General features: G+C 44.1%; 1 protein-coding gene across 1 annotated transcript in view; it reads left to right on the top strand.

Annotated features, from left to right (window-relative positions):
• The window catches only part of LOC119167384 (alpha-2-macroglobulin-like), a 54,138-nt gene extending 42,474 nt beyond the window's left edge, over window positions 1–11,664 (top strand). Inside the window, exons 30-34 of the mRNA XM_075890618.1 lie at window positions 1,458–1,564; window positions 1,762–1,837; window positions 1,965–2,033; window positions 10,002–10,104; window positions 11,048–11,664. Of these exons, the coding sequence (XP_075746733.1) occupies window positions 1,458–1,564; window positions 1,762–1,837; window positions 1,965–2,033; window positions 10,002–10,104; window positions 11,048–11,265 (573 nt within the window). The 3' untranslated portion in view covers window positions 11,266–11,664. The remainder of the gene's footprint in view (window positions 1–1,457; window positions 1,565–1,761; window positions 1,838–1,964; window positions 2,034–10,001; window positions 10,105–11,047) is intronic.
• Window positions 11,665–12,816: the final 1,152 nt, after the last annotated feature.

Genomic DNA, 12,816 nt, shown 5'->3' with positions numbered 1-12,816 from the left:
CTGGCTCTGTCAGTGCATACACAGATAGCTGTCGACATGAGTGAAATGAGTATTTATCGTTTCTATTGCTCTGAAAGCTGGTAAAATATGTATCAGGACCACAGTGATTAGAGCACAACACAGCCACTGGGCATAACATTAAAGCTTCTTTCGAAGTACTGTTACACCAGAGCTCCCCCCCTTCCGTCAAAGACCTGTGAACGGTCAAAAACTCACCTTTCCGGAGTTATGCACGCCAACAGCCCACCTGCACAGTGTTGGGCAAGATCCTACCCCTCTAGGTCAAACTCCTGCGACCAGTCAAGAACCTGCCTGCCTGGCGATGAGCACGTCACCTCACCTTCCTGCACTGGGTTGGGCACGTCACCAACCCACCAGCACTCATTTGCACACGGCACCTCCCCGGCACACCGTAGTTAAGACTTTGCGCGTCCATTGTTATAGAGAACGTGCCCAAGCCTGGCTCTGTTGCTACACCCGCTATACTTCCAATAAATATTGCTACTTGTTTCGTTTCCAAAAAATTTGTCTCTTGCTCTGCTCCAAGACAAGAATTCCAACTTCAACCAATGAGGTCCACATTGCCGTTGCAGTAGAATACTGCGGAACTCCGATTCGTTACAGTTTTTGCAATTGGCATAAAAAAACAGAACTTACCAATCTCATCTCTTCAGAATACCACTACTAAAATGTTATGTAGAAGCTGCGGCATGGCAGTGCTGCCTTAATTACTTTTGCGTTTTTACCTTTTGGGTAGCAGTTGCATTTATATGCCACTATGCAATTAGTCTACAGGACGACAGGTTTTACTCTGTTAATGCCAAAGCAGTTGAATATAATGTCGTAATTAAATGCAAATGCAGTTAAGAATAAGCATAATTTTAAAGAACAGTCTTTTCATCAATAAAACAGAAATGTGGTAAAATATGTTTTTAAATTCATTCTAAAAGGTCAGGAAACACTTTTTATCTTACAGATTATCATGATGTTACTCATTTTAAAACTTATTAATTAGAAAAATGAATGGGCACTGTGTGTTTACACGGTGGACAATAATAATTCTTACACTTCACTTCTATTTCTCAGCAAAGTATATAAATTTGAGGAGAAGCAGTGCTGTTGGGGCACTTGATTTGACTTAGCTTGCGAAATGCGAAATATGAAAAAGGACATGCTCAGAATTCACTTGTAGGTTAATGGTGTATTTAGTATATGTATTCCTTACAATCTATGTAGTTACAGCTGTTAGTGTATGTCCGATGGATCTGTTTTTTTCTCTTCTGAGTGTCCTCTGGTGTCATTTGTAAGCGTAATCCAGCCTGAAAGAGTGTAGGAACTAAGTGCCATTTTTTTTCTCCTGAAGATTAAGCACCGCTCTATGGTAAGTTTTCAGTTCATTCTGTAGTCATGACTATTTGGCTGGGTAACTCGACAACTGTATTTTAAAACGCTTACAGGCCACTGCAAAGTACAACGTTCCTGCACCGACAAATACGAACAACTTTGATCTCTTGGTGGAACCGTCTCACACGGCATGCAAGCCAAGGTTAAAACTGTGTGCAAGGTAGGGTAACAATATTCCAGTAACTATGGTTAATGTTAACATTCAAATGAACGGTATTATCCTAACATCTTTGTAGTCTAACAGTTCACAACTTTCCGATGTAAACATCTGGCAAACGTTCAAACTGCATCTTTCTGTACAACAAAGACATCTTGTTGAAACAGTCTTCAAAGAAAGATTGTCTGCTTCATTTGCAGTTATCTCCTATCCTGGGGCATGTCTGGAATGGTGATAATACAAGTCCACCTGCAGACTGGATTTCGATTTAGCAAGGTACTTTCTTTAATTCAAGATATTACTGTTGTTTACACTGTTGCAGAACTTTCACTGCTACCTGTTGTTTCATTGATAATACAAGTTATTGAGTTTGACATTGTTTATATTACCAAATTACATACAGGTGATAGATGACCTGGAGGTAAAGAAGATTGAAGAAGAAATGAACAAAGTGAACCTCTACTTTGACGAGGTGGGTTAACAATGTTCCTTCTATCAACTTGCTGCCTTTGCTTTGTGTTAACATGTTCTTGATGTCACATTATTGAACACATTCAATTTACCGATTCAAGCCAGCACAATAGGCAAACTTTACAATGCTGAGTTACCTAATTTTGATTGCTTCATATTTCAAAAGGAAATTGCTGTTGTATGATGCAGTTACTTCACTCTCGGAATTGCTATTGTATACTTATCTGGCAAACTGCCAGTTGTACCTGACCCTTATGTTCTGGAACTTGATTGAAAAACGGAGCATTCTTGAGCTTTGCCTTCAAGAGTAGAACGCGACAGCATAATTGGGTCATGTGTGCACCTCCTTCTCAATTGGTTGCCTCTCTTCATTTATCACTGCATACCGCAACCATGTCATAAGGAAATGAATGACTGCACATAGATAGACGTATAGATAAACTGTATTGAAATACAAGTGATTTTTTTCTTAAGTGGGGAGTCTTAGTCAAAGGCCTCACTGGCCTTAGACCTTAGTCGCTTATTCAACTTGGGTGATCAGCACTTGCTGGTCAGCTGAATAAGAGCTGGACGGTCACACCTCTTACTACTCCAAGTCATTTCTGTGTGTGTCAGATGTAGGGGATGTTTTGAGCAGCCCCAGCTAATGCGATAGAGTGTAGGACTTCATCTGCACCAAGGGCAGGAATTTCGATAGCACGTCGTGAACATGGTGTGTAATCTTTTGAAAGGGAGATATATCCCAGTTTGCAGTTGATGGTCTCCTCTCCCCCTAGGTGCTCGTGAGAGGAGTGTTTGTCTGTTAGGTAAGACGCTGATGGGTAAGCAGGTCCTTTGTGATTGTCGGGCTGTAAGCTTTTTGAGGTGTTGATACCTTGAATTGATACCTTGAAAGTGTGTAACATTGGCCGTTGCAATGTATCCCTGAATGTATACTGCAAGTAAAATTGTTAAGTGCTCAACTACATTATAAATATTCTTCTTGCAAATCAGCACACGGCCTACTGCACGTCCATAAGGCAACACGCAAACCTATACGCAACTAATCACTTGTTTGATACTCCTGCCACTGACATTGACCAAGCATCTCCAAGTGCTTTGTAATGGGTGGGCCTTTGAAATACCCACTCACTGCGCAATTCACATATTTTGATGTGTGGCACGATTTTGCGCTTCTGCCACGCTACATGACTCGCATTAAGGAGATTCCTTCCATTACATGACATTCATACAATGTTTTTTTCCAGTGCAATCTCAAGAAATATCGTGGTTCTGTGGTAGAACACCTGCTTTCCATGCAGATGGCCTAGGTTTGGTCCTCACTTGGACCCAAAAGTTTTTTATTTATTTTACCTGCATCTATCTCAACTTTTCCGTCGTGGACAAAATGATGATTTTTCACTCACAATGAGTGAAACTACGGGAATTGTGCAGGAAGACGTCAGGTACACGCTGACACCACCTTTTTGGACAAGCGATCCCGGTTTCCTCTGGGAAGTGAAGACCTTCGGCAGAGCATGCCAACCCGCTACGCTAAGCCTCGCGGCGAAGCGGAACGCGGAGTCCTGGCAGCCAGCTCTCGGCCGACGCGTTGCGCTGCACGTGCCCGAACCCCAACGGACAACGACCCGGAACTAGCCCAGGCACTTATGGACATGGATGACCAAGACATCGAAACCCAAGTGAGCTCTGCGGTGGACGCCAACGAAGATTTCCTTTCACCTGACGAGGTGCTACAAGGGGAATCTACTAGCGACGCCGCGAACAAGGAAAAAGACTCTGCGGAGGAACGCGACGACGAAGCCAAGAATGGTCAGTGGCAGGTGGCTATGTCATTGCGACAGCGAAAACGCATCAGAAAACAAGAACGCGCCGCGAGAGATGACAGCGTTGCTCGAGGCGAAACTGAGAGCAACAGCTCCGGCGCCAGAACGCTTGCAGAAGAGCAACGCGGAAGAGCATCTGAAAGGGGCCGGCGACGAACGCGCGCAGCGCCGCTGCCCAAAAACGATATGAAGATTATCATGCGGCCCAGACCAGGGTTAGTTGTGAAGGAACTGAAAGCATACCAGGTTGCGCGAGCGATAGAACTTGCGAGCGGTGACCCGGAGGCCTGTAACAGCCACAAATTTCTGCTTCGCCTTCGCAACGGATCAAACATAATTATTGCAAGCACTCCGTACGAAGATGTAGCAGAAAGGATCTTGAAGATAAAGACACTGGAGCTCAATGGCACCAACTATCCCGTGAACACCTACATATCTACTCCTGCTGGATACCTGAAAGGAGTGGTACACGGATTAGAACGCGAAACGCCAGAAGCTGAACTCCTGAGCCATCTCCGAGTGCGCACTCAAGGAGTGACAATTGTTCAAGCCCGCATGCTCGGACAGTCACAAACTGCAGTGATCACGTTCGATGGACCAATACTGCCGCGCTTCGTGTATTATTACGGTGGCGAAATGCCGTGCGTGCCTTATCAACCCACACGGCAGTACTGTAAACTCTGCAAGAGCCAGGGACATAGGACGGATGTTTGTCCCACACCAATGACAAAGGCGTGCAGTAACTGTCGCCTAAGAGACCCACCTGAGGACCACACTTGCGATCCGGAATGTGCCCTGTGCGGCGGACGCCATCCCACGGCGGCATCGGAGTGCACCAAGAAACTCAAACGCGTCCCTCTAAAGGGCCGGTCGCTGCTGTCGCACCAACACAGCACACCAAAAACCACTGGCATACTCAAGAGACGCTGGTTCAGCACGGACCGCGAGGACTCTGCACCGCCAAGCAGGGCCCGTTCCAGTTCCCGATCCAGATCTCGATCTACATCCCGATCCAGGTCCGGCTCTCGAGACTGCTCCAACTCCAGGAATGGTGGCCACAAGCAGGCCCAAGCAAAGCAACAACAGCACAAGGGCAAGAAGGCGCAGAAAAGGGAAGAGAAGAACCAGGTGAGCTGGGCAGCAAAATCCTCCCAACACTCACACCAAACACCACAACTCACGCGCTTAGAACGTGAGTTAGAGATAATGCGGGTGAGAATAGGTGACCTAGAACGCGAAAATAGGGAACTAAAAAAGCAACAAACGCAGCACCCGCAACAAAACTCTATACCCACCCAGAGTGGCCAGAAATCGCAGACGCAACCGAATGCAGGAGGTGACTCAATGATTACGTCGTCGATGCTGAAAGAAACATTAAAGGAAGTTATACCGACAGTTATAGAGCAAGTAATGATAAATGTAGATAGAAAGCTCGAGATTCTGGACAAGAAAATTCAGGCACAACACGTCGAATTCACGAAAGCATTGCGAAAGCATGCCACAGGCATCAACATCAGAGAAAAAGCTGAGAAAATTTACAACAGGCCCGGATTGTCGGCCATGAACCAGGAGACGCATAATGGCTAATCATCAAACGCAGCGGTCAGAAAAGTGCGAAATATGGCAGTGGAACTGCCGTGGTTTCCGGCGGAAAAGAGGGCAACTGTTGCAGCTGGTGGCGTCGCAACAAAAGCCACCTGCTGTCATAGCAGTCCAGGAAGCCGGAACACAACCAAAATTACGGGGCTACGAAACTTATTGTATCGGGGACGCAGAATGGAAAGTTGCTACATTAGTCGATAACTCAATTACAGCAATATGTCATCAGCCCATTGAAGAGGCGGATATCCCGCATATCATAACAGAAATAACCTACAAAGGAAGCCATGGAAAGAGCGCCTTCATACTTAATATCTATAGTCCCCCAAGACAAAAGAGAGCAACGTTCGACAAGCTCTTTCAAGAGACAGCAAAACTGGCGAAAGGGAATCCATTAATCATAGTTGGGGATTTTAATGCCAGGCATGCAAGCTGGGGATATAAGATGCAAGACACCAAAGGCAAGAATATCGCAAGACAAATAGAGAAACTGGAAATGACTCTGTTAACTGACCCTGCAATACCAACGAGGATAGGCAACAGCGTATCCATGGACACAAGTCCGGACTTGACGATAGTACAAAACTGCCACAACGTGGACTGGTACAACACCCTTGAAAACCTGGGCAGTGATCATTACATACTAAGCACCACAATCCGCACCGGCCGAATCCGCAAACACATCGGCACAGCCAAAATTACAGACTGGCACGCATATAGAAAAGCGCTAAAAGCGCACGTGACCGCCATAGACGACTTGGACGAGTGGTGCAAAGTAATTCGAAATGAAAAGCAAATGTACACCAAAACTGTCGCCAGAACAGATGATACCCCCGAAGTAGACGCTCACCTTCTCCACCTGTGGGAAGCAAGAAGAAACCTCACTAAAAGATGGAAAAGGCAAAAGCGAAATAAGAAACTCAAAGCGAAAATTGAAGAAATAACGCAGCAAGCCGAACAGTACGCTAATCAACTCGCGACAGCCAACTGGGAACAATTTTGCGATTCACTAAATGGAACCCTAGGAACAGCAAAGACATGGAATATCCTAAGAGCCATGATTGACCCTCTGAAAACTAAACGCGAAGGACAAAAATCTTTAGAAAGATTATTGCACACATATCCAGGGACAAGAGATGACCTGCTTCAAGACATCTATATTAAGTGTTTCGGCGCCCGAGCCATCACAGCCCCTTACCAGGCTAAATACACTGGGCTCCCAAACTCAGAACTGGATGCACCTTTCACGCATGCCGAGATCAGAGCGGCAATCGTCAGCATGAAACGCAACACAGCGCCTGGGGCGGACCAAATCACCAATGCCATGATTCGCAATATGAATGACGAAGCCATAACAGCGCTTCTAAACTTCATTAACAAACACTGGGTGAATGGCACTATACCACAGCAATGGAAGCATGCTGTAATCATTATGATACCCAAACCAGGAAAGAAATTGGCAATAGAAAACCTCAGGCCAATCTCTCTTACCTCGTGCTTAGGCAAAGTGTTTGAGAGATTAATAAATGCCAGACTTCAGCGGCACCTTGAACAAAATAACTTGTTGCCAAACACCATGTTTGGTTTCCGCTCGAACCTTTCGACACAGGACATCCTTCTGCTTTTAAAGGAGGAAGTACTAACAAATGTCCCAAAAGCAGGAGAAAACATTGTCATGGCCATCGACATAAAAGGCGCTTTTGACAACGTAAGCCATAAGGCCATATTAGATGGGCTAGCAGCGACAAACTGCGGTCAAAGGACGTACAAATATGTACAGAACTTCCTTACTAAAAGAACCGCTGTTATCAGATTAGGAGAACACGAATCCAATGTCTTCCACCCACCGAGCAAAGGCACACCACAAGGCGCTGTGATCTCGCCTACGCTTTTCAACATAGCCATGATTGGTCTAGCCAAAAAACTGGAAGGTATTCCCGACATCCGACACTCCTTCTATGCGGATGACATCACTGTATGGACAACCAAGGGTAGCTTGGCGGAAAAAGAAGAGCGGCTTCAACTGGCAGCTAAAACTATCGAAGATTACACTAAAGAAAGGGGGCTTCAGTGCTCAGCAGACAAATCGGAACTCATCCGGTTCTCCAAGAGTAAAAAACAAAGGACAGACCCGAGCCTCCGCCTTGAGGTCAAGCTAGACGGCAATATCATACCAGAGAAAACAACTGTTCGGATCTTAGGGATGTGGTTACAGTCCAATCAGCGATGTCTCCACACACTGAATATGCTTAAACGAACAGTTCAACAAATTGTTCGTATGATAGTTCGAATAACGAACAATCGTGCTGGACTGAAAGAACAAGACGTGCTTCGTTTGGTAAAGAGCTTAGTCATCAGCAGACTAACATACTCGCTACCCTACCACAACATGAATAGAGAGGAGAAAGAAAAAGCAGACAAAATAATAAGGATGGCGTATAAAGCAGCTCTGCGACTACCACAAAGCACTTCAACTGCGAAGCTATTAGCGCTCGGACTTCACAACACATTTGATGAGTTAGCTGAGGCACAAGTAACCACCCAGATTAACCGCCTGCTACAGACGACAACCGGCAGAAAACTTCTTCAGAGGATCGGCCTCGGCGAACAAGTACAGGCACATGGAAGAGCTAAGGAACTGTCGTGCTCAGTCAGAGCCTGGTACAAAATATGCCCCCTACCGAAGAACATGGACCCAGTTTTTACATGCTGGAAGACGTAAAGCAAGAGCCGCTTACATAGATAAACAGACAAAATATCTGAATACGGCGAGATTTACTGACGCTGCACCATATCAGGTAAATGCAAAGAACATGGTGGCCGTGGTCACAGACCGAAAAGGAAACGTCACAAGTTGTGCCTCCATAGCCCAAGCCTCTATCACAGAAGCGGAGGAGATAGCGATCGCGCTGGCAATCAAGGAGGGCAGGGAGCGAAAAACCCCAATGACAATAATCACAGACTCGAAGGCTGCATGTAGAAATTACGAAAAAGGTAGAATATGTATGAAGGCCTTCCAAATTCTAACCAAAGCTCACAAGGACTTCCCAATCGAATACACCCAAACTATTATCTGGGCGCCAGGGCACGAGGGCGTCACCGGGAACCAGTTTGCGGATGAGGCGGCTCGAGGCTTCACAGATTACCGAGCTTCCTTGCACACTGCAATAGAGGATCCAACGCCCCTAGACCCTAACTTTGGTGCAATTCTTCAGTATTACAGGGACAATAGAAAAGTGTATCCAGCACCGCATAAGAAACTTACAGCAATGGAATCGGTGGCATTACGCAGAATCCAAACAAACACATACACGAACTTACACAGGCTGCATGTATTCTACCCCACAGCATACAAAGATATATGTCCGTGGTGTGGGGCTACACCAACTCTGTTTCACATCACGTGGGAGTGTATGCATCACAATGAAGAACACCACAACATGAACAACACAGAGGAACAATGGGAGGCGCTGCTGTCCAGCTCGGCCATTGTTGATCAGCGCTGGCTGGTCCAACGGGTAGAGATGATGGCTAGGGCCAGCGGAGCCCTGGAATAGGGGCCCGACCATTTGGAATGCTCCGCGTTATGCGCAAATAAAGTTTTCTCTCTCTCTCTCTCTCTCACTCACAATCAATGATGCTGTCGCTTACACCGACACTGGAATTTTTGGGAAACAAGGTTTTTAACACTATCACATTAAAACATGATGCAGCATGCGCATACAAATGCATTGTATGTGTCATAGTTTATTAATAGTATTCTATTCTACTTCTTTTTGTTTCATACCACTCACTGTATGGAATTAATGCCTGTGGTTTTGCACTGCTAAATACAAGGTTGCAGAATTAGATGTGAAGTGCTATCAAATAACCTCAGGTAGTCAAAATTAGTCTGGTTTCCCTACTACAATGTGCTACATAATGATATTGAAGTTTTGGCTAACAGAACCCAGAAATAAATTAAGTTTTACATTTTTATGATGCTTTACCCATGAAGTATCGTTGTATGCCATCATTATATTACTAAACTGCTTCTACTGACCTGAGTGAAAAAAAAAGTTCTTAAAAAGACCTTTTTGCTCGTAGATGGAGTTGGCAAGCCATAATTTTACTGAATATTACTGCTAAATTTCTACATGAGGTCAAAGGACACGTGCTCATATGCATATGGTGCCTTGTATGCACTGGCACCAGTATCCTGAAGATGCTGATATCACAAGCCCCACTTGTGTTATAGTACAGGTGGCTGTGAAAATTATTACACTGCTTACGATACACAAAGCTGCACCTAATTTCTATCTGAATTATGGATGATGCCACCATAGTGAAGGAGTTCTTTGTGTGCATGCATTGTGAGTGAAGAAACCAAAGATCCACAATGGTCAAGACCATTTATTTTGATGACTGCGTCGCTTCATCTTGTGTTTGCAACAGGAAAGTAATGTTGGAGTCTATACGAATGGCCCACAGCATGCATCCTAAGGCACACTAATTTTTGTATAAGCTTTCTATTTTTATTTTTCCTTTAAATTCCACTTTTGCAGCTGAGCAACCAGAGGACATGTGTGACTTTGGTGTTGACCCAAGAGTATGAAGTGAGAAATGCTCTGCCTGCGGCTGTGATTCTGCAAGACTACTATGACCCTGGTTTGTATCACTTAATGTAGTAATATTGCATTTATCATGAAGAGATCATCTGGAGCATTTAATCTTGGTCCTGAGTGGTTTCACACTCATTGCTGTTTATACAAATTATGGTATACAACAGAGCCTAGGTAAGAAGAAAAAAAGGAGGTTGTACAGTGCTACTATCTTCACATGTTTTCAAATATATGTGACACAACTAGTTTAAATAATCCGTGTACTCAAGTTCACTTGACATTGTTGTAAAATGTTTAAAAGAATGCTCTTGTGAAGAACTGATAAGAGATAAATTGCATTGCTGGTAAACTTTACAGTCAGTACAGAGCAGTGCTCTCTTATTTCACAAGTAAGAAGGCTTAAGAGGTACAAAAGGTGACGGAGGGGGAAGGAAAGTGTCCTGCGGTGAACAACATAGCCTTCTTGTTCAATATGCACGTCTGAATTTTCCCCAGTCCACCAAGCCCCATGCTACTTAACTTCAGCAATCTGAGGAAAAACAGCAAATTCAGTATGACATTCAGCTTGCAGTAGTATTTGTCTATTATATGGTAACTTCACAAATACAATTTCACTCTGCCAGAAAAGCTTTCAACTTTGCATTGATGCACTATAAGGAACACACACCTGCACCTGCTGAGTAAGGCTAGAGTAAACGGTTGCAACTCTGCTGTTGAAGAACGCTTTTGTGCCAAAAGATGACAGTTTGAGAAAAGGAATAAGGTGGACTTCTTTTTTCACATTCCTGTCTTTAGAACAAAAAATTCATTGGGTCTTTGATTACCCAAGGACTTACTATGACGCTCATGCTGATTCACTGCCTGTGTTTTCTTATTTTTCAATTACTGTTTTAGATGTTTGCATCACCACAATGTTGCCCCAAATATTTTGCTCCAGTGTTTTCTAACTGGATCTACCTTACAATCACTTTTTTAATTGTTCATTACAGATATGATTGTGCTGAGGAACTACACGATTCCCACTTGTGAAAGAGATCAGCAAAACGTTGTCGACTCACAAGTGCCCTTTCAATTAGATGTGGTGCAAGAGAGTGTTCCTTCAGAAGGAGCTCATCTTAGCAACTTCCGAAACATTGACCAGGAGCCCGACTTTCCAGATGGCCCAGAATCAAACTTGCCAGTAACAGTACCAGCTCCTGAGGACTAAAAGGGAAGAAGGTCAACACATGTGTGCCTGAAATTCCTGCGTCCTGAGACCTTGCAACATGTTGATCCCCAAGTCTCGCTGGAAAAAAGGTCACCATTGCAAGAGAAAAAGAATTCACGTCAACTCTTTCATCGTGCCAGATAACTGTTTGGTTAAATTTTCTTGCCGCTTACACTAAGAATTCAGGGTGGAACAGCCACGCAAATGAGTCATGTTGTCACCTTTGCTGTTACATAAACCTTTGTAGCTCTTGGTATTAATATCTTGTGTATTTGATTCAAACAGGGTATACTGTTACCCCACCAGTTTTATCTTTTCATGGCACTGTGCAGGAAAGTGTGCTCTCATATGTAAGGATGAGCCCCCATGCAATAAATACTCTGGAATTCTGTGAAATCAGACAGGGCTGGTTAATTGTTTGGCTTGACATCGTCAACGGTGAAGCTCTATAAACATGAATAGAAAAAACTTAATCCTGAAAGCAATGAAGCAACAAGATGGTAACTGAATGAAATATATTGGTTCCTGCGATTACTCAAAATATATTTTTATCTTTTCAGCACTTTCAAACTATAAAGTGCATGGAAGGCACACATATTTGTATGCAAATGCAACAAATATTTACGCTTAAAAAGGAAAAAGAGAATTCATTAAACTTACCCTCTTTACTGGTATGTTGTGCCTATTTTGTCTGAATGCAGAAAGCTAGTAAATGAGAAATATAAATACCACTTCTGTAAGGGGCCCTGAAGCACCTTTTCAAGTAACCATGGAATGAATTCACTAAAAGAGCCTATTGCCTCACGAATTCAACGCCGCAAAAATTTTAAGAATCCGTCCAGTATTGGTGGAGTTATATAATGATTTGTCGCACGCTGCAATCGCGTTCTGTCGTCTCGGCGAAAGCGCTGGAAGCTAAGCAGGGAGGGATGGCAGGGGCAAAGAAAATATGTCACGCTCGCCTCGTGGCATCGAGCACTTTCTTCTTTTTTTTTTCCTTCGAATACGCGACTTTTTTCGAGTGATCGCGCGCGCATGCGCAGACAGGTCGTGGCCTTCCGCGGCGATCCCTGTCGACCGAGCGCGCTACGTTGAAATTGGCCAATGGCTGATAGATGGCCTTCTATGAGACATTTCAGCATCTTTCGTCATTTCTCGAGAGAATAGAAAGCAATGTTTAGCTGACTTTGATAATTTACTGCGAATTCCAGGCCGCGTGCTGCGCTATAATATTTGGCTCGCATGTTCTTAAGAGCCTCTACTACCGATCGTCAGCGTGTTATGACCATGCTCAGAAAGTGTTGGCCTCTTTAAATGTAAGATTATAGCGAAGCTATGCAGTTTCTTTTTCCCCAGGTGTAAACTTTACTGTGCGTCATCAATTATAAATTTACGTGGCTTCTACATGTTATTTCCGTTCGCGGCTCATTTTGCTACGCGTGAACAATGAAGCAATATTTTCTGTTTAGAATTTTCAAGCATTGGTTAACCAAACTGACATATCCAGGAAAACATCCGCATATTTCGTTTGAATTGCAGCAATTCCGTCAG

Source organism: Rhipicephalus microplus, chromosome 1, assembly GCF_043290135.1.
Source record: "Rhipicephalus microplus isolate Deutch F79 chromosome 1, USDA_Rmic, whole genome shotgun sequence".
Classification (NCBI taxonomy): domain Eukaryota; kingdom Metazoa; phylum Arthropoda; class Arachnida; order Ixodida; family Ixodidae; genus Rhipicephalus; species Rhipicephalus microplus.
Note: the sequence above shows the minus strand (reverse complement) of the source record. Positions and strands in the feature narration are given on the sequence as shown.